Source organism: Perognathus longimembris, chromosome 26, assembly GCF_023159225.1.
Source record: "Perognathus longimembris pacificus isolate PPM17 chromosome 26, ASM2315922v1, whole genome shotgun sequence".
In the NCBI taxonomy this organism is placed as follows: Eukaryota; Metazoa; Chordata; class Mammalia; order Rodentia; family Heteromyidae; genus Perognathus; species Perognathus longimembris.
Genome location: NC_063186.1, coordinates 8,876,883 through 8,894,547, shown reverse-complemented (window position 1 = coordinate 8,894,547; position 17,665 = coordinate 8,876,883). Strand labels below are relative to the sequence as shown.

The window sequence follows — 17,665 nt, the reverse complement described above, 5'->3', positions numbered from 1 at the left end:
GCTGAGTTCATACCAAGGCATTCAAAAACAATAGGTCAAGCTGGGAAGGTGGCTTGGTGGTACAGTGCTTGCCTAACATGCATGAAGCCCTGAGCACCACATAAAAAGAAAAAGCCAGAAGTGGTGCTGTAGCTCAAAAGGCAGAGTGCTAGCCTTAAGCAAAAGAAACTCAGGGACAGTGCTCAGGCACTGAGTTCAAGACCCAGGACTGGCAAAAAAAAAAAAAAGGACCCTCCACAAAGGTGCTTAAGCCGGGGCGGGGGTGTGTGTGTGTGTGTGTTCAAATATGAGTTTCCACCTGAAGCAAGCAGTTTACTGCATAGATTATTGAGATATCATGGCTTTCCATACAGCTTTCTCAGGCCAGGTTCCCAGGAGACTGTGAGCAGGTGCTGCCACTCAACCTTCTATCAGCCTGTCTTGCTCTTACTTCAACTCCAGAATTTTTCATGACTGCCAGATCTTTTCTTCTTCCTCTAGACGATCAGAATAACCCCAGAGACACTAGACAATTGGAAAACATGGATAAATAAAAAGATCCTTAGGTAGGAAGGCATTTGCCGTAAGGTAAGGTAAATGGAACTTGGGTTCTGAGGTGTGAAAAGTCCAGCCAGGCTCAGGTACACAAAGGGGACTGGGGTTATTATTGCCCTGGCTCTCCCACTTTCCATTGCCTCCTGTGCCACGTACCCAGGACTGTGGATTCCCCCCCCCCCAAGGGTGCCATTAAAAAAGGGTGGGTAAAGGCTGCAGGGTCAGATAGTTCTTGGAACAGGATTGGTGACTGATAACCAGAGGCAGCTAGCAGCCTGAGAGCTCAGCATCTGACCTACAAGGCCTCTGCTCCGCACGTCCCTGCACCTTTCCCACCCAGGCCAAAACAGGGCCTGGCACCATCTGGTGAAGGTCTTATCACAAAGCAGGTGGGGACCTCACAATCATCCCCGAAGCTTGGAGAGACCCACACACACGTGGACAGGCTCTGGCTTCCGCAGGGTCCTGGTTCCTTCAGGCTTTCATTGATCCTCGGGGATCACAGTTCTCAGCTTCTGCCCTTCCCTTCGAGGATCATTTGGTCTGCATTCCTCTAGGGCCCCTGGAACGTTCTAGGGACCTAGCTGCTAACATCACTGACCTGTCCAGCTTCGGTCCCCACCCACCTTGCTCCTTCCTCCCCCTCCCTCTGGCCCATACACTAACTCCTGTATTTACTGGTCTGACATCCTCTCTCCTAGGCTGGGGTGCTTTGATCCATAGACCCCCCCCTCCCCTGTCCCCCCACCAGACTTCCCACTTGTCCAGCCTGACCTCTACAAAAAGGCACAGGCTGCCGGGCCAGCGGGGCACGCCGGTGACTCACACTTGCCATCTTAGCTACTCAGGAGTCTGAGATCCTGAGGATTGTGTGCCAAGCCAACCCCGAGGTCAGGAAAAGTCCCTGAGACTCTTTATCTCCAAAGAACCACCCGAAAGCCAGAAGGGGAACTGTGGCTCAAAGTGATAGATAGAGCACTAAGCCTTGAGCAAAAGAAAAAAAAAGAAAGCATTCAGGAACAGCACCCAGGCTCTGAGTTCAAGCCCCAGGACCAACAAAAATAACTAAATAAGTGAATGAATGAATGAAGGGTCCAGGTTCCTGCTCCCTCCCCTCCCGCCCAGGCGCCTCCCAGGCCCCGCCCCCCAGGCCTTCTCCCCAGGAACCTCCCAGGCCCCGCCCCTTTCCGAGATGCCTCCCAGACCCCGCTCTCCAGGCCTTCTTCCCAGGCACCTCCCCGACCCCGCCCCTTTCCGAGGCACCGCCCAGACCCCGCCCCATTTCCAAGGTGCCTCCCAGACCCCGCCCTCCAGGCCTTCTTCCCAGGCGCCTCCGCGGCCCCGCCCCTTTCCGAGGCGCCGCCCAGACCCCGTCCCATTTCCAAGGTGCCTCCCAGACCCCGCCCTCCAGGCCTTCTTCCCAGGCGCCTCCCCGGCCCCGCCCCTTTCCGAGGCCCAGCCCAGACCCTGCCCCTTTCCGGGGTACCTCCCAGGCCCCGCCCTCCAGGCCTTCTTCCCGGGCGCCTTCCAGGCCCCGCCCACTTCCGGGCGCCTCGGGGCTCTGGCGGAAGCCGAGCCCGGGCCATCCCAAGCTCCGCCCCTCCCCTGGCGCGGCCTGCCTTCCGGGCCTCAGGAACTCGGGCTCCCGGGATCGCAGACCATGGAGCGTCAGGTGAGGGCTCGGCCCGCGGCCCCCGTGGTCCCCGCGACCCGGGCCGAGTCTGACCCTGATGTGTCTCCTGCGCAGGTGCTGCTGAGCGAGCCCGAGGAGGCGGTGGCGCTGTACCGGGGCCTCAGCCGCCAGCCCGCGCTGAGCGCCGCCTGCCTGGGCCCGGAGGTCACCACGCAGTATGGGGGCCGCTACCGGACTGTGCACACCGGTGTGTGGACCAGAGGGGTACGGGTGGTGGCGAGTGGGAGGGGCCGGGGGGGACTCACTGCTGGACCGTGCACACACGAGTGTGTGGAGACTGAGGCCTGGAGGGCATCCCCTCCTACCCTCTCCCCCCCACTGCCTGGTTCCTTGCACACAGGTATCTGGAAAGTTCTGCTAGCATTGCTGGTTAGTGCCCCAGAGTGCATCACTTAAGAGAATCAGAGGGCTGGGAATGTGGCTTGGTGGTAGGAGTGCTTGCTTAGCATGCATGAAGCCCTGAGTTCAATTCCTTGGTACTACATACACAGAAAAAGCCATAAGTAGTTCTGTGGCTCAAGTAGTAGAGTGCTAGCCTAGAGCAAAAGTCGCTCAGGGACAGCCACAGGCTCCACTTCCAACGTTTGGGTGGTTCATTGGAGATAAGAGATTCATGGATTTCCCTGCCCTGGCTGGCTTTGAATGGCGATCCTCAGATCTCAGGATTACAGGCGTGAGCCACTGGCAGCCGGCAAGATGTTATGCTTTGTAGGGTTTCTCCCTTGCCACTCTGTTCGCACACCTGGCAGACTGCTCTTAAGATCCAAGAGTGGATGCTGGGGCTGGGGATATGGCCTAGTGGCAAGAGTGCCTGCCTCGGATACACGAGGCCCTAGGTTCAATTCCCCAGCACCACATATACAGAAAACGGCCAGAAGCGGCGCTGTGGCTCAAGTGGCAGAGTGCTAGCCTTGAGCGGGAAGAAGCCAGGGACAGTGCTCAGGCCCTGAGTTCAAGGCCCAGGACTGGCCAAAAAAAAAAAGAGTGGATGCTGGGGTTTGCAGTGAGTTCTGTGCAGTCCATCGAGACGCTGCAGGCCTGGATTTGGCCAAGTGTGGTCCAGCTTTTCTGCAGCTTGTCTTGAGAGACTGATTGGATCTGGGCCTCCTTGGGTGAAAAGGGTAGTGGCCCTTCCTGGCCAAGACAAATTGAGCAGCCTCATGCCTTTCCTTACAGAGTGGACCCAGAGGGACCTGGAACGTATGGAGAACATCCGATTCTGCCGCCAGTACCTGGTGTTTCATGATGGCGATTCAGTGGTGTTTGCAGGGCCTGCGGGCAACAGTGTGGAGACTCGGGGGGAGTAAGTTCCAGGGAGGAAGTTTATGAGCCAGCTGTCTACTATGTCAGCCTTTTACGAATACCTCACATACACCTAGGTGTGGGTAGGGTCCAGAGGGAGGCCTAGTGCCAGGTGCTTGACCCTTGGGTGCTCATTTGATCTCCGTGAACATAGTCTGATAAGCACTGGGGTCTTAATACAAACTCAGGCCCAGCCTCCGAGCCCATACAGGACTGGGAATCTGAGTAGAGTCCCTGAACCAAGGAGAAAGGATGATTTTAAGGCTAGTAGTACTCCGAGGACTGGTATGGGATCCAAGCTGCAAGAATCGTGTCTAAGAGGGTATGACCAGAAAGGACATGGCACAGAACTCTTGGAGTGGGAGGCAATCCTGACCTGCTGCTCTGTGTCTTTCTCAGAATGCTCAGCAGAGAATCTCCATCAGGCACCATGAAAGCTGTGTTACGTAAGGCTGGAAGCTCTGGGGAGGAGAAGCAGTTTCTGGAGGTGGGTCTGCCGTAGGTGGGTGATAGAAGAACTCAGCCTCACAGATAAAGCTTTGTGGAGAGAAGGGGGCCATTCTTAACACTCAGATTCCCTCAGATTTGGGAGAAGAATCGGAAGCTTAAAAGTTTCAACCTATCCGCGCTGGAGAAACATGGGCCTGTTTATGAGGACGGTGAGGCACTTGGTTGGTGATCAGGCAGGATGGGCAGGAGGGATAGCCCTCACCCCGAACTCTTTCCTGATCAGCCGTCCCTGTACCCCAGACTGCTTTGGCTGCCTATCCTGGTCCCACTCGGAGACACACTTGTTGTATGTGGCAGAGAAAAAACGCCCCAAAGCGGAGTCCTTCTTTCAGACCAAAGCCTTGGACATCAGTGCCAGCGAGGACGAGATGGCCAGGTTGAAGAAGCCAGATCAAACCATTAAGGTGCTTGTGGTGTGGCCAGACCAAAGGCTGCAACATCCCTGGGGCTCCGTGTGTTTCCCTTCCACACCGCCCCTACTAGAATTGGGGAGCCATTTGACTTTTAGGAAGCCCACCAGTGCCGTGTAGACAAGCTGAGTTTCCTGTGTTCTCAGGGGGACCAGTTTGTGTTTTATGAAGACTGGGGAGAAAGCATGGCTTCTAAAAGCATCCCTGTGCTCTGCGTGTTGGATATTGACAGCGGTAACATCTCGGTGCTTGAAGGGGTCCCCGAGAATGTATCCCCTGGACAGGTTAGCAGCCATTGGCTTTATATTTCTCCTAGCGTCTGGATGCCTTGTGGAACGACTGCCCCCTCGCTCATATTTGTCTTGTTGACAGGCTTTCTGGGCCCCGGGGGACACAGGTGTGGTGTTTGTGGGCTGGTGGCACGAGCCCTTCCGGTTAGGCATCCGCTTCTGCACCAATCGCAGGTAAGGATGTGGGTGGGATGAGGTCGGGGGGCGCCTGCGCGGTGCAGTCATGAAGCTGAGTGCCTCTCTGCCCATTGTAGGTCAGCCCTGTACTACGTGGACCTCCTTGGGGGGAAATGTGGTAAGTAGCTGCGGCCCACAGGGGGTATTGCTGTCACACATGAGCCTTGCCAGTGTGTGGGTTTCTGACCTTTCTCTGTGTGGCTCAGAACTCCTCTCAGGTGACTCCCTGGCTGTTTCTTCTCCTCGGCTGAGCCCAGATCAGTGTCGCATTGTCTACCTGCAGTACCCATCTCTGGTCCCTCATCATCAGTGTAGCCAGCTGTGCCTGGTAAGCTGGAGGTGGGGGTGGGGTGGGGATATGGTCAGAGTAGCCCAGGTTGGTCTATGCTGAAGTTTATAATGAAGATTATTGTTTTGGGGGCCGGGAAGGTGGCTTAGTGGTAGAGTGCTTGCCTACCATGCAGGAAGCCCTGGGTTCGATTCCTCAGTACCCCATACACAGAAAAAGCGGAAGTAGCTCTGTGGCTCAAGTGGTAGAATGCTAGCCTGGAGCAAAAGAAGCTCAGGGGCAGTGCCCAGGCCCTGAGTTCAAGTCCCAGGACTGGCAAATAAAAAAGGAAACACATCAGGCTCAGCTTTGCTTCCCTGAAGCTATCCAGATCTCTGTCCTGAGGGTATTACCCGTTCCCTAGTGGGCCTGACCGTTGTGTTTTCTTGCAGTATGACTGGTATACCAAGGTCACCTCAGTGGTGGTGGACATTGTGCCTCGGCAGCTGGGAGGTGAGGGGGGGGGGTCCCTGGCTTGGGGTGGGGGTGGGGTTCAGTGGAGCCTATAACTCTGAGTTCTGCTGTCTGTGAATTCTGTTGTAAAGCTCCACCTGTGCCTAGCTCTTCCTTCCGGGGTTCCGCTGGGCCAGCCCTGTGCGCAGCCTCCATGGGGAGCAGCGCCATCTAGTGCCGAGCTTAGGGATTTCACTCTCATTCTGGTATCGACATTCACAGTTAGGCTTCTTGTCTTTTCTGGTGTCTGGTGAGAATCATCACCTTCAAGTGGGTTGCACAGAGTACCGCTAAAGTTGAGATGGCAAAGGGGGTGCTCCAGGCCTGAGGGGTGCTGTTACCCTGCCCTCTACACCACCTCAGTAAGCTTTGTCCAGGCCAAGTCAAATGGTCTTCTGGGAAAGTGGCACTTGGCTAAGAGGTGTTTATAAATACTAGTGTTGACAAGCTCTGCTTGGGATCTGGTCCATCCCAAAGACATAAGCTTTGCTTTCTGAACTCACTCAGAAAATTCCAGAAGTCCAAGGGCCAAGTTGAGGAGACAAAGCTCCAGGATTACAGTGGGGTGGCTGCTAAGTGCTAAAGCTGTACAAAGCCCTAGGTTTAATCCCCACCACCAACAAAAACGAGAGAGCCAGGCTCTGGTAGCTTACATTGATAATCCTGGCTAGCTACTCAGGAGGCTGAAATCTGAAGATTCACAGTTCAAAGCCAGCATCAGCAGGAAAGTTCATGAAACGCTTTATTTCCCAGGAACCACTTAAAAACTGGAAGTGGAGCTGTGGCTCAAAGTGGTAAAGCACTAGACTAGAGCCAAAGAACTCAGGGACAGTGCCCAGGCCCTGAGTTCAAGCCCCACAACTGACCAAAAAAAAAAAAAAAAAAAAGTGAGAGGAAGACAGAGATGGCCTGTTATTTTCAGTTTGGGATTTAGAGATGAAGTGATAAGGACTTAGATCTGAATCTCATCCCTGCCCCAAATGAGCTGTGTGTTCTTGGACAGGACCCTGGGTTTTCCTTGAGCTTCCATTTCTTCAGCTGTGAAGAGAATGGTTATCTTGACCTTCCTCGTAGGGTCATAGTGAGGGCTAAATAAGGAATGATATTAAAGGGCAGGATTTATGGAGCCCTTACGGCAGGTGCTGTTCTCAGCACTACAATGGTTATGGCACTTGATGTTGCCAAAAGCCCGGTAGAAGTAACTCAGGACATTTTCTCCTAGTAGTTCTGCCTGTTCTGAGTCCTCTGTCCTTCCACAACCCCCGCCCCCCAACTCAGTCAGCTCCTCTTCACCACGGGTGACTTGATTTGTGGGACTTCCCTAAGTTATAGGTATCCTGGCTAATTCCCCAGTAGTCCAGCCTGCTCCCTCCACGGTCTTGATCCTTTCAACTTGCATGATTGGACACAGACTTAGTCTTCCCATCTTTGCAGAGAACTTCTCTGGGATCTACAGCAGCCTTCTGCCTCTAGGCTGCTGGTCAGCTGACAGCCAGAGAGTGGTCTTTGACTCTGCTCAGCGCAGCCGGCAGGTAAGGGCCCCAAACTGTGCTGAGAAGCAACTCCTACAACCAGCTACCAGAGGCCTAGGACCTGGAGCAGTGCATGCCCCCGAGGAAATACCCAACTCTAGGTCTCACCGGCCCCTTGAAGGACTAGCTGCCCTGGTACCCCACCGCAAAGCCTTTGGCCTTTTTGTTCTAGCCAAGAGACAAGAGAGCTGCCTCATGAGTTCCTGAATGCACTGTCCTAGAAGCTGGCAGAGACAGAATAAGCCCTTTCCCCAGGGATGAGGTGAAGGCACTCACAACCATGCCAGGGTCCTTGGGGATGTACCATTTGATTCCCGCACAAACTCCATGGCAGTCTTTGCCTTGCCCAGGAATACTCCCAATAAAGTTGTGGTGGGCTGAGAGTTGAACTGCAGCCCTCAGGCTATTCCTTAACTACACTGGGTAGACATTACACATAGGTGTCTATGGTCATAGCCTGGCCCTATCATCCCCAAGGGGGTAGAGAGAGGAGGTGGGGACTCCCAGATGCACCGCTTCATGTATCTTTCCCTTCTGTCTTAGGACCTGTTTGCTGTGGACACGCAGACAGGCAGTGTGGTCTCCCTAACAGCTGGTGAGCAGGGCATGCGCAGTAGAGGCCAGGGCAGAGCTGGTGAGCCAGCCAGCCATGATTTAGAGTGTGGGCCAGCAGTAACACTCTCCCCACTGAGTGTTCTACAGCCTTGACTACATCCTCTGAGGACCCGGCCCATGTTGCCCCTGTCCCAGCCAATACACCACATCTTCAAGACCTTCAGCCTCCAATCCCCTGTGCCCTGGCCCCACCCCCACTCGAAGCCCCACCCCTACCCTAAACCCTACACACCTCTCTTTTGCCAAGATCTGCCAGTCATCCTCCCTCTCCCTTTCCAAGCTTGGGATGCCCTATCCCAGTCAGAGACAGTTCCACCATCTTAAGATCCTATTTTTTTTCTCACACTCATTATAGCATCTGCCCCTGAAATGTCTTGAATTCTCAATCTGCCCTGAGTCTCCCTACTCATAATAGACTGAAAAGCAACTAGTTTGTCCTAAATCTACTACCTAGGCCCTCACACCATACCCTAGACCCAGTTGCTATCCCTTTACACTGCTGTCATTGAGGGATGGGTAGAATGTGGTGTAGCCTGCTATGTCTGGCAGTTCTGGACATAGCCAGTGTCTACCAGATAAACCAGGGACTGAGCATTCACCCAGGCAAATGCCTCACCCAGGGCAGTTTGTAAGGGGTGCTTCTCTGGGTGGATGGGACACTTTCCCTGAAGAGTCTGCTCTCTCTACAGAGAGCAGAGGGAAAGGTGGCTACCCTTCATGGTACTTCATGAGCCTGTGTTTTCTCCAGGAGGGTCAGGTGGAAGTTGGAAACTGCTTATGATTGACCGGGACCTTATGGTAGCACAGTTTTCTACACCCAGCCTACCCCCAAACCTGGTAAGTTGTTGATGTGTGGACCTAGCCCACCATGGCTCATAAGGTTTGCAATTCACGGCGGGGGGGGGGAGGGGGAATGCTCAGTCTTCTGCCATTACAAAGCACAGGTAGAAAGTAGTGCTTAGAGGCTAAGGAGGGCAGGGTAGGGGGGTGTTGATGTCTGCATGTGAATACCTTGAGTATGTAGCACTCACAAGAGTCCATGCTCAGGACTGGGAAGGTGGCTTAGTGGTAGAGCGCTTGCCTAGCGTGCATGAAGCCCTGGGTTCGATTCCTCAGTACCACATACACAGAAAAAGCCAGAAGTGGCGCTGTGGCCCAAGTGGCAGAAAGACCAAGATGGGCGGTTAGTGCTGCCCGTCTTCTACACTGGGCAGACACAGAAGGTCAGGGAAGACAGCCAGGTCACCTGTTACACTTTCCTTCCCCTTGGCAGAAAGTGGGGTTCCTGCCTCCTGCAGGGAAGGAGCAGTCGGTGTTATGGGTGTCCCTGGAGGAGGCTGAACCCATTTCCGATATCCACTGGAGCATCCGGGTACTGCAGCCACCCCCAGAGCAAGAGAACACGCAGTATGGTGAGCTGGGCCACCCTTCCTGCCCTTCTGTCTACTGGCTCACATTGCTGAGCTTCCTAGGCTCTCCACTATTCTGTGGTCATGGGCAGTGCCATCCGGGCATCTGAACGCCTGGTTCTCAGCACTGGGTACTATCGGGCCAAATCATCTATGATGAGAAAACAAAGAGACCTCATACAAGGCTTGTGTGACACCCCCTCCCCCCTCAGCACCCAGAATACTGTCCTGTGTCAATGAGGCTCTTTGACTAAATCTTTTCTGTTCCACAGGTCAGCCCCAGACCTATAGCTAGAGATGGGCAGGGGGACGGGGGGTCTTGTCAGGGAAGCCCCTGAGAATGAGAACTCGCATTGATCCTGCTTCCTGTTACCCTCTCCCTGCAGCTGGCCTTGACTTTGAAGCAATCCTTCTGCAGCCCGACCATCCTCCAGATAAGACCCAGGTGCCCATGGTGGTCATGCCCCACGGTAGGCACTTTGCCTAAAACCCTGTGCCCCTCCCCTCCCCCTCCCCCACTGGTCCTAGCTGGCCCGGTTGACTGGCTGTACCCTGCGTACAGGGGGACCTCATTCATCCTTTGTCGCTGCCTGGATGCTATTCCCAGCCATGCTCTGTAAGATGGGCTTTGCAGTGCTGCTAGGTGAGCAAGGGAGGGGCCCTACAACTCTCCTTGGGTTTGGATGAATGATGAGGTGGGCCTGATTGGTGTAAGCTGGAGGAGGGGGCCGGGGAGGGGGGAGGGGTTCTGTGGTCTGGTTATTTTCTCTAGTGACCAGTAACCCAGGAACTGCTCTGATCCAACAAGTGCTCCATGGCCTGGTGACGAGGTGACTTAGTTTGAGAGACTTCCTTGGAAAGGATGCTGTGGTTCTTGAGTAGCAGACGCAGATGGCTTGCTCACTTGCCCCTTGACGGGTCTGTGGGTACGGCTGCTCCCAGGGTTCCCAGATATGTAACATGGCGTCCAGGGGCTGAGAATACTGCCTGACTGCCCTGTCCCTCACCTTCAGTGAACTATCGTGGCTCTACGGGCTTTGGCCAGGACAGCATCCTTTCCCTCCCGGGCAATGTGGGCCACCAGGATGTGAAGGATGTCCAGGTAGCAGGGGGGGGGGGTCTTGGGCTTCTGGACAGCTTGGCGGGTTGGACGCTTTCATCCCGCGGGGCAGGCAGCTGGTTACAGCACGCTCTGCCCTGCCCTGTAGTTCGCAGTAGAGCAGGTGCTCCAGGAGGAGCATTTTGATGCAGGTCGTGTGGCCCTCATGGGTGGTTCCCACGGTGGCTTCCTCTCGTGCCACCTGATCGGTCAGTACCCAGAGACCTACCGTGCCTGTGTGGCCCGCAACCCCGTGATCAACATTGCCTCCATGCTGGGCTCCACCGATATCCCCGACTGGTGAGTCTCTAACGCGCTCGTCCCTGTCCCCCACTTCTAGCCCGTATGCCCTGGGAGCGCCCCTCTCTAGCAGGTCACCCCAGGATTCCTCAGGCTGGCACAACGTGGGTTCTTTGCAGGTGTGTGGTGGAGACTGGCTTCTTGTACAGCCACGAGTCCCTGCCTGATCTCAGTGTGTGGGCAGAGATGCTGGACAAGTCGCCCATTAAGTACATCGCTCAGGTACCCAGTATTCCTCCTTTCTCCATGCTGCCACCCAACCCAACCCGAGAGCCCAGCTTAGCACACCGCTGTGCCCCTTCCCTGACACCTAGGTAAAGACACCAGTGTTACTGATGTTGGGCCAGGAAGACCGGCGGGTACCCTTCAGGCAGGGAATAGAGTATTATCGTGCCCTCAAGGCCCGGAATGTGCCTGTTCGGTGAGTGCCACGGGATAGCCCTGGAAGCCATTGGGCAAGTGAGCAGGGGAAGGCTTCCTCCAAGCCCAGATGGTGCTACCCCATCCTCCCCTTCCCTCCCCCTCCACAGGCTCCTGCTTTACCCTAAAAGCGCGCACGCACTGTCAGAGGTGGAGGTGGAGTCTGACAGCTTCATGAATGTCGTGCTGTGGCTACGCACACACTTGGGCAGCTGAAGTCCTGCCATTCTGCGTGAGCTGGTCAACCCATGTCCCATTCCGCTCCTGGGGAGCTCCAGGGGCTGGCAAGAGAAGCCAAGAGGTTTTCTGGACTCTGGACTCCATGGGTGGGCGGAGGAATGTAAACTACCTCCATCATCATTTAATAAATGAGGACACTGCAGCTTGGTTCCAAGCCAGCCTCTGCCCCCCCCAGAGAGCCTGGGTCTTCTGTGTTGTAGCCATCATGGCTTTACCTGTTTCCAGTGTCAGAGGGGAAGGGGTTGGTAAGAAGCTCAGCCTCTGTCTTGGTCTACTCAACTGGGACTCTGCACCAAGCTAGCTCTTTCTGCCCTAGTCCCCTCAGTTAGAAACTGCTCCACAAGCTGGGCGCTGGTGGTTCACGCCTGTCACCTTAGCTACTCAGGAGGCTGAGATCTGAAGATCACGGTTCGAGGCCAGCCCAACCAGGCAGACAAATCCACAAGGCTCTTATTTTCAGTTAACCAGCAAAAAGCCAGAACGAGCTATGGCTCAAGTGGTAGAGTGCCAGCCTTGAGCAGAAAAAGTTATGCACCTCATTCCAGCACAAAAAAAAAGAAGAAAGAAATCACCAATTCAGCTGGGCGCTGGTGGCTCACACCTCTAATCCTGGCTAGCTAGCTACTCAGGAGGCTGAGATCTAAAGATCATGGTTCAAAGCCAGCCCAGGCAGAAAAGTTCCTGTGAGACTCTTCTCTCCCGTGAAGCACTCAAAAACCACAAGTGGCGCTGTGGCTCAAAGTGCTAGAGCACTAGCCTTGAGCAAAAGAGCTCAGGGACAGTGCACAGGCCCTGAGTTCAAGCCCCACAACTGACAGAAAAAAAAGAGAAAGAGAAAGAAATCAGCAACTCATTCCCTAGAAGCAGCAGCTAAGAAGCACTGTGCACAGGTTTACAGAGAAATCGTAGCTTTATGTCCCTGTGACAGGAGGTCATGGCCAGGCCTAGTCCAGCTGTATCACCTTCTGAATCCAGTCCACAAACACTGACACGCGTGTGAAGATGGCTGGCCAGCGGGGCCGGGCGCACACGCGGTTGGGGATGATAATTCCCTGCAGAACCCAGCAGTCGTGGGTAAAGCAGGCCAGTGGGCCCCCGTAGTCGCCCTGGCAGGTAGAAGAACTTGTGAGAACTTTCCAGCTGCTGCAAGGACTGCTAGCTTCCTTAAATGAGGGTGTTTCCAGACCCTTCTCCACCCCTGCGCTGCCCTCCCCCCCCAAAAAAAAAAACCACCACCACGAACCTCACAGGCCCCTGTGGGGGCTAGCAGCCCCTCCGTGCACATCTCACTCTCCTGGACACGCCCTCGGTGCTTGACGTTACATTCTTGGTTGGAGATGACGTGCATGGAAGCCACGTGTAAGACAGAGTCATCCCTTGTACCTGCTGTGAGGAGAAGGGTATGGAGAGGACCCTTGGGCAAGGGCCCAGGACTAGGCCTCGGTGCCGATGCCTTGTTAGAGTGCCCTCACCTTTGCTTTCTCCCCAGCCTGCGATCTCACACTTGGTCCTTGGAGGTACCACGTAGCGCTCAGGGGGCAGGCAGATCAGGGCCACACGCTGGTTCAGGGTCACCGATCTTTTAGCAGGAAAATGAGGGCAGTCAGGGGCCTGAGATCTCCAGGCCCCTGCCCATTTCACACCCTCAGCTTGTACACATGCGCACACACACACACACCTCTCCAGCTTGAGCAGGACAAGCTGGGAACTCGAAGGGCCACACACCATCTTGGTGATAGGAAGCCGCTGCAGGTCTGGCTCCCCGGGCTGTGGGTGCTGGAACAGGGTACCCAACCAGACCTCATATCCCGCGAGAGGTTCATGGCTGGGGGGGAAAAAACTGAGCTAGGTTATCCTTGACTCCTAGTCTCCCATGCACACGCATCAGGCTTGCCTGGGGAAGGGTACAAGTGGGAGGTAGCTAAGGAAAGGGGGTGGGGTGTCCCTAAACCCTGGGGAGGCTTACCAAGATGAGAAGCATTGGCGGGCTGTCAGTACCCACTTCTCCTTGACTAGAGAACCCCCACAGAAATGTTGGCCTTTCCTGGGAGAGTGAAGAGCAGAAGGGAAACTGAGTCTAGGGTTACATCCTGGACCTGCCATCTTCTGACTGGGATATCTGGGGTCAAGTGCTGGCCCCTCCCCCCTTGCTGGCCTAAGCACACTGGACACCCTGGGGTACGGGTGGGGGTGGACAGGCATCTGGGCCTCACCGGTTACGTAAGCTGACTGTCCAGGGTGAGTTCCCTGGCTGGCCCCCCACCACGCGCATCCTGGAGCGCCGCCGGTCCATCCTGTCCACTCTCTTGCCACACTTCTCAAACTGCACCGGGACTGAGGAATGGGATGGGGGTGAAGAACCCCTCATGGATGGAGGTGAGATTCAAAGGGGGTACCCCCTCCTCCACTCCCCAGAACTGGCTCAAGCCTATACCTGAGGGTTCCAGGATGGATGGTAACTGTTCATTATCTGAAAGATAACCCATGTTCAGGGAGGCAGCCTGGGAGGAGGGCGGGAGGGGGGCAGGGGGGGATGCTAGGGGAATATGGTCACCAGCACGCACTACAGTGTCTCAAAGCACAGTAGTCAAACAGGGTCCCCGGGTCTGAAGTGTAGCACCACGGCCCGTGGCTGTCTCCATCTGGGTTCCGGCAGAAGTTTTCCTCCAGTTGTGGGGCAGAGGCAGGTGTGAACCTAGCATGGGAAAGGGGGAACCGAATCAGAGCCAAGCCAAGCCAGTGGCTCACGCCTGTCATCCTACCTACACAGAAGGTTGAGATCTGAGGATCAGGGTTCAAAGCCAGCCCAGAACAGGCTCTAATGAACCACCAGAAAACCAGAGGCTGTGGCTCTATGTGATAGATCCTTGAGCACAAATGCTCAAGGGACAGCATCCAGGCCCTGAGTTCGAGCCCCATGACTGACACAAAGGAAAAAAAAATCAGAGCAAAGCAGTCCCAAGTCCTGTCTAGCTTGAGTCAGATGTCACGAGCCAAAGCATGTCACTTTCTCTACACCAGAAACACGCAGACCCAGACTCACTGCGGTTTGTGGGGTGTCTCTGCAGACCAGTCTTGGCAGGGGATGCCCTTGCGTGTCTTGTTAACTGAGCCACGGTACTGCTCCCCTGAGCCCTGGTAGCAGTCTGTGGCGGGGGGGGGGGGGGGGGGCAGACCAGAATGGCCCCTCAGTATCAGTCCTCGGCCTGGAAGCTTCCAGCCCCAGGGCGACCCCCCCCCCTCCAGTCTCACCCTCGGGTGGAACGTCATCCGGACAGCGCTGGATCTGGTAGCAGTAGGCCACACGCATGCCCGGCCGAGTCGTGAAGCACCAAGGGGCCTCGGAGCCATCGGGGTTCCTGCAGAAATTCTCCCGCAGGTCCCTGAGCAATAGGTGGCTGAGTCACAATCACTGGTTGGGCAGGGGCTCACCTACCCCCTCCCCAGAGCTTCAGAGGGGGGTATGGCGCTCAGCACCCCCCCCCAGGCCCCACCCCACCCTCCCTGTCCAACATCTCACTTGCACGGGTATTTCTCTGGGGAAAAGCCATGCTGGTGCGGGCTCTGGGAGTCCCAGCGCTGGCAGGGCACACCCGCCGTGGTGGTATTAGCCGTGCCCCGGTAGCCCTCGCCCTTCCCTCGGAAGCAGTTGAACGTTGTGGCCACCTGATCTGGGGGCGCCTCGGACCCTGAAATGGACCGAGACAGGTTGGACTCTGATCGAAAGCTGGAATTGGAGCTGGGGGAGAGGGTGGGGTGGGGTACCTAAGGGTCTTTAGTGTTCACTGGGATTTACACCCAACCCAGCCCCTCTAGACTCTCTCCTATGCAAGCCATGTCCTCCCCTCACCCCGCACCCTACCTTCCCAGGCCCTGCCCCCCCCCCCAAAGGTCTACCACAGCTGGGAATAGCACAGAATTCGCGCTCAAGTTGCGGGTCCGTGGTGTAGCACCAAGGCCTTTCTGATCCATCGGGATTTCGGCAGTAGTTGTCATCTAAACCTCGCTCCGGGAACCTAAGGGTCATCTCTGGGTGTCAATGAGACTCTGGAACTCTGGCCCTGCCCCCTCTTCCCCCCCAGCCCCCACTCTAGGTGCAGACCCTCCCTTTAATCCACACATACTTGCTGGGATGGAAGGGGTGCTGGTGAGGGCTCTGTAGATCCCACCGCTGGCACTCACGTCCTGACTCTGTGTGGTCTACCATGCCACGGTAATTTTCACCATTGCACCAAACACACGCAGCTGGAGACACAGCCAGTCTGTTGTTTGCCCAGGTAGGATGATGGGCCTGTCCACTCCCTCCCTAGTATTGCTCTGGTTAGTACCACTTGCTTACCTTCCTGGCAGGACTTGATACCACAGCTTTGGAAGCGCACAGAAGGGTTTGTGGTATAGCACCAGGGACCTCCAGGGTCCCCATCAGGATTGCGACAGAAGTTTTCTTCCAGGCCATTCTGGAGGGTGGGTGTGTACCTGTAGGCAAGGAGCAGCAGTGGTGCTGTGTGCTGGAGGAATTCTGTGGGTAGAAAGGGCGGGAAGATGCGGGTCTCACCTGTGATCGTTAGGAAACTTGTGGGTCCAGCTTTGGCAGGTGAGTCCACCTGCTGTCGTGGTCACAGTGCCTCGGTACCTGACCCCTTTGTCCATAATACAGGTCCGTATATAGTCTGGAAGCAAGAGGGAAAGGGTCAATAGGGACTGGAGTTCAGGATCCTCTATCAGCAACCTCGCTCCTTCCCACTGCCATTTACCTTTCTTCTGGAAGAGATCACAGTGCCCCGAATGGTGTAGATGGGTGTTGGGGGAATTCTGGGTCCATGGTAATAATTGGCAACCGTGACTACTCCTATTATAGTGGAAGGCCCTGGGGGAAAAGGCACGGTGTTTCCCCAGGGGCTCAAGTTTCCATGCTATTAGCCATATCTAGGCTAACTGGCAACTCACCGGCAATCCAGGAGAGGCCCACAGAGCCTAGCACATTCTTCAGCATTGGCTACATCCTCTTGCCAAGGCTCAGAGACCGCTGAATGTAGCAGATTCTGCAGCTCTGTGCCGCGGAGCAGCTGGAAGTCATTCAATGGTGAGCGCTGCCCTATTGTGGGGGTTGGAGGGGCCACAGGGTTAAGTGGACATTGATCAGCCCATGTATGTTGACTAATCATTCAGAGGGATCCGATGCAAGGCCTCTAGGATGGGCCTTAAGTATACTTTCCTCCTTATTACTTTATTTTTGTTGTTGGTTATGGGGCTTGAACTCAGGGCCTGGGCACTGTCCCTGAACTTTCTTTTTTGCTCAAGACTAGCACTCTACCACTTTGAGCCACAGCTCCACTTCCGGTTTTCAGGTGGTGAATTGGAGATTAGAGTCTCATGGACTTTCCTACCCGGGCTGGCTTTGAACTGTGATCCTCAGATTTCAATCTCCTGAGTAGCTAGGATGACAGGTGTGAGCCACTGGCACCTAGTTTATATTTTAAATTGTTATCTTTTATTGTCATTATAAAGGTGATATTCAGAGGGGTTATAGTTACATAAGTCAGGTAATGAGTACGTTTCTTTATGTTCCAAAGACAGATCGACAGGAATATACTTTCAAGGGCCAGCCGAGCCTCCCTGCATAGAGTGGGAGAAACAGGCCCAGACATGGTGGTTACATTTAGTAAGCCAAGTACTAGACTCCGATGGAACACATTCACTCCAATACAGTTGTGGGCCACAGTGCTTTCCCTGAGAACCTAACCCCATCTCACCTCTCAAATGAGAATGTTTAGGCTCGGCATCATTACAGTACTAAGAGAGGAACCTAGCATTCTGACTCTAAGCACTCATCAGCATGGAAGCATAATATGGTAGATGAGAGGGAAAGAGATGGCTGCCGGGTCTGTGTGTCTGTCACACAGTTAACCGCAGACATGCTAATTTAGCAGGCTGGAGGGGCAGTGGATACATGTATTCCCAAGGCTTCCTTCCCAGCTCTGCGTTAAGAAGCTTCCTCTGAATAGTAGTGCGTCTCCTTCAGCAGGTTAGATGGGGACCAGGGGAAGGGGAAGGGGGTGGGGAGCACTCACCAAGAGCCCCTAAACACTGCATCAGAAACAGCAGGAGTGGAAGCCACCCCATCCTCCTGGAGGCCGCACTGTCACCCACCACAACCCCATTCAGGAAGTTGTGAAACCTGTCACTACAGGATTGGCTGGCGCTGGCTCCACACCCCCCTACTCCAGGCGTGCTGGGGCCTGACCTGAGACCTTGGTCACCAGTCAGGTGGGGCCAGGCCCTCTGTGCCCTGTGGGGCAAGTGCAAAGGCCTTCCCTCTGGTATGGCTAGACACCCCCTGTCCCCCCTCTTGA

At 55.2% G+C, this 17,665-nt stretch overlaps 2 protein-coding genes across 2 annotated transcripts; one reads left to right on the top strand and one right to left on the bottom strand.

The window, feature by feature from the left end:
• Window positions 1–2,110: 2,110 nt before the first annotated feature.
• On the top strand, window positions 2,111–11,591 carry Apeh (acylaminoacyl-peptide hydrolase). The gene is made up of 22 exons (XM_048334825.1): window positions 2,111–2,206; window positions 2,282–2,414; window positions 3,404–3,530; window positions 3,929–4,016; window positions 4,113–4,188; window positions 4,280–4,443; window positions 4,596–4,733; window positions 4,822–4,913; window positions 4,994–5,034; window positions 5,123–5,244; window positions 5,637–5,697; window positions 7,132–7,229; window positions 7,773–7,824; window positions 8,593–8,681; window positions 9,118–9,256; window positions 9,640–9,723; window positions 9,816–9,896; window positions 10,267–10,355; window positions 10,462–10,652; window positions 10,772–10,874; window positions 10,967–11,073; window positions 11,183–11,591. Exons 1-22 carry the CDS (start codon window positions 2,195–2,197, stop codon window positions 11,286–11,288), a joined length of 2,193 nt encoding a protein of 730 aa, XP_048190782.1. The 5' UTR covers window positions 2,111–2,194; the 3' UTR covers window positions 11,289–11,591.
• A 507-nt stretch (window positions 11,592–12,098) lies between these two features.
• Window positions 12,099–17,473, bottom strand: Mst1 (macrophage stimulating 1). The gene is given in 19 exon segments (XM_048334874.1): window positions 12,099–12,418; window positions 12,556–12,698; window positions 12,785–12,891; window positions 12,991–13,137; window positions 13,279–13,356; window positions 13,526–13,646; window positions 13,747–13,782; window positions 13,877–14,007; window positions 14,356–14,458; window positions 14,565–14,695; window positions 14,833–15,001; window positions 15,210–15,328; window positions 15,437–15,557; window positions 15,652–15,788; window positions 15,868–15,982; window positions 16,067–16,179; window positions 16,260–16,407; window positions 17,384–17,440; window positions 17,443–17,473. Coding segments are annotated over 19 exon segments (2,169 nt in total). The 3' UTR covers window positions 12,099–12,256.
• Between the last annotated feature and the right edge of the window lie 192 nt (window positions 17,474–17,665).

What these genes read in the sequence shown, in the direction of transcription:
- Apeh (XM_048334825.1), top strand. An exon ending in CGCTTCTGCACCAATCGCAG is followed by an intron (nt 4,914 to 4,993) that starts GTAAGGATGTGG and finishes TGCCCATTGTAG; the next exon opens with GTCAGCCCTGTACTACGTGG. An exon ending in CCAGCCTACCCCCAAACCTG is followed by an intron (nt 8,682 to 9,117) that starts GTAAGTTGTTGA and finishes TCCCCTTGGCAG; the next exon opens with AAAGTGGGGTTCCTGCCTCC.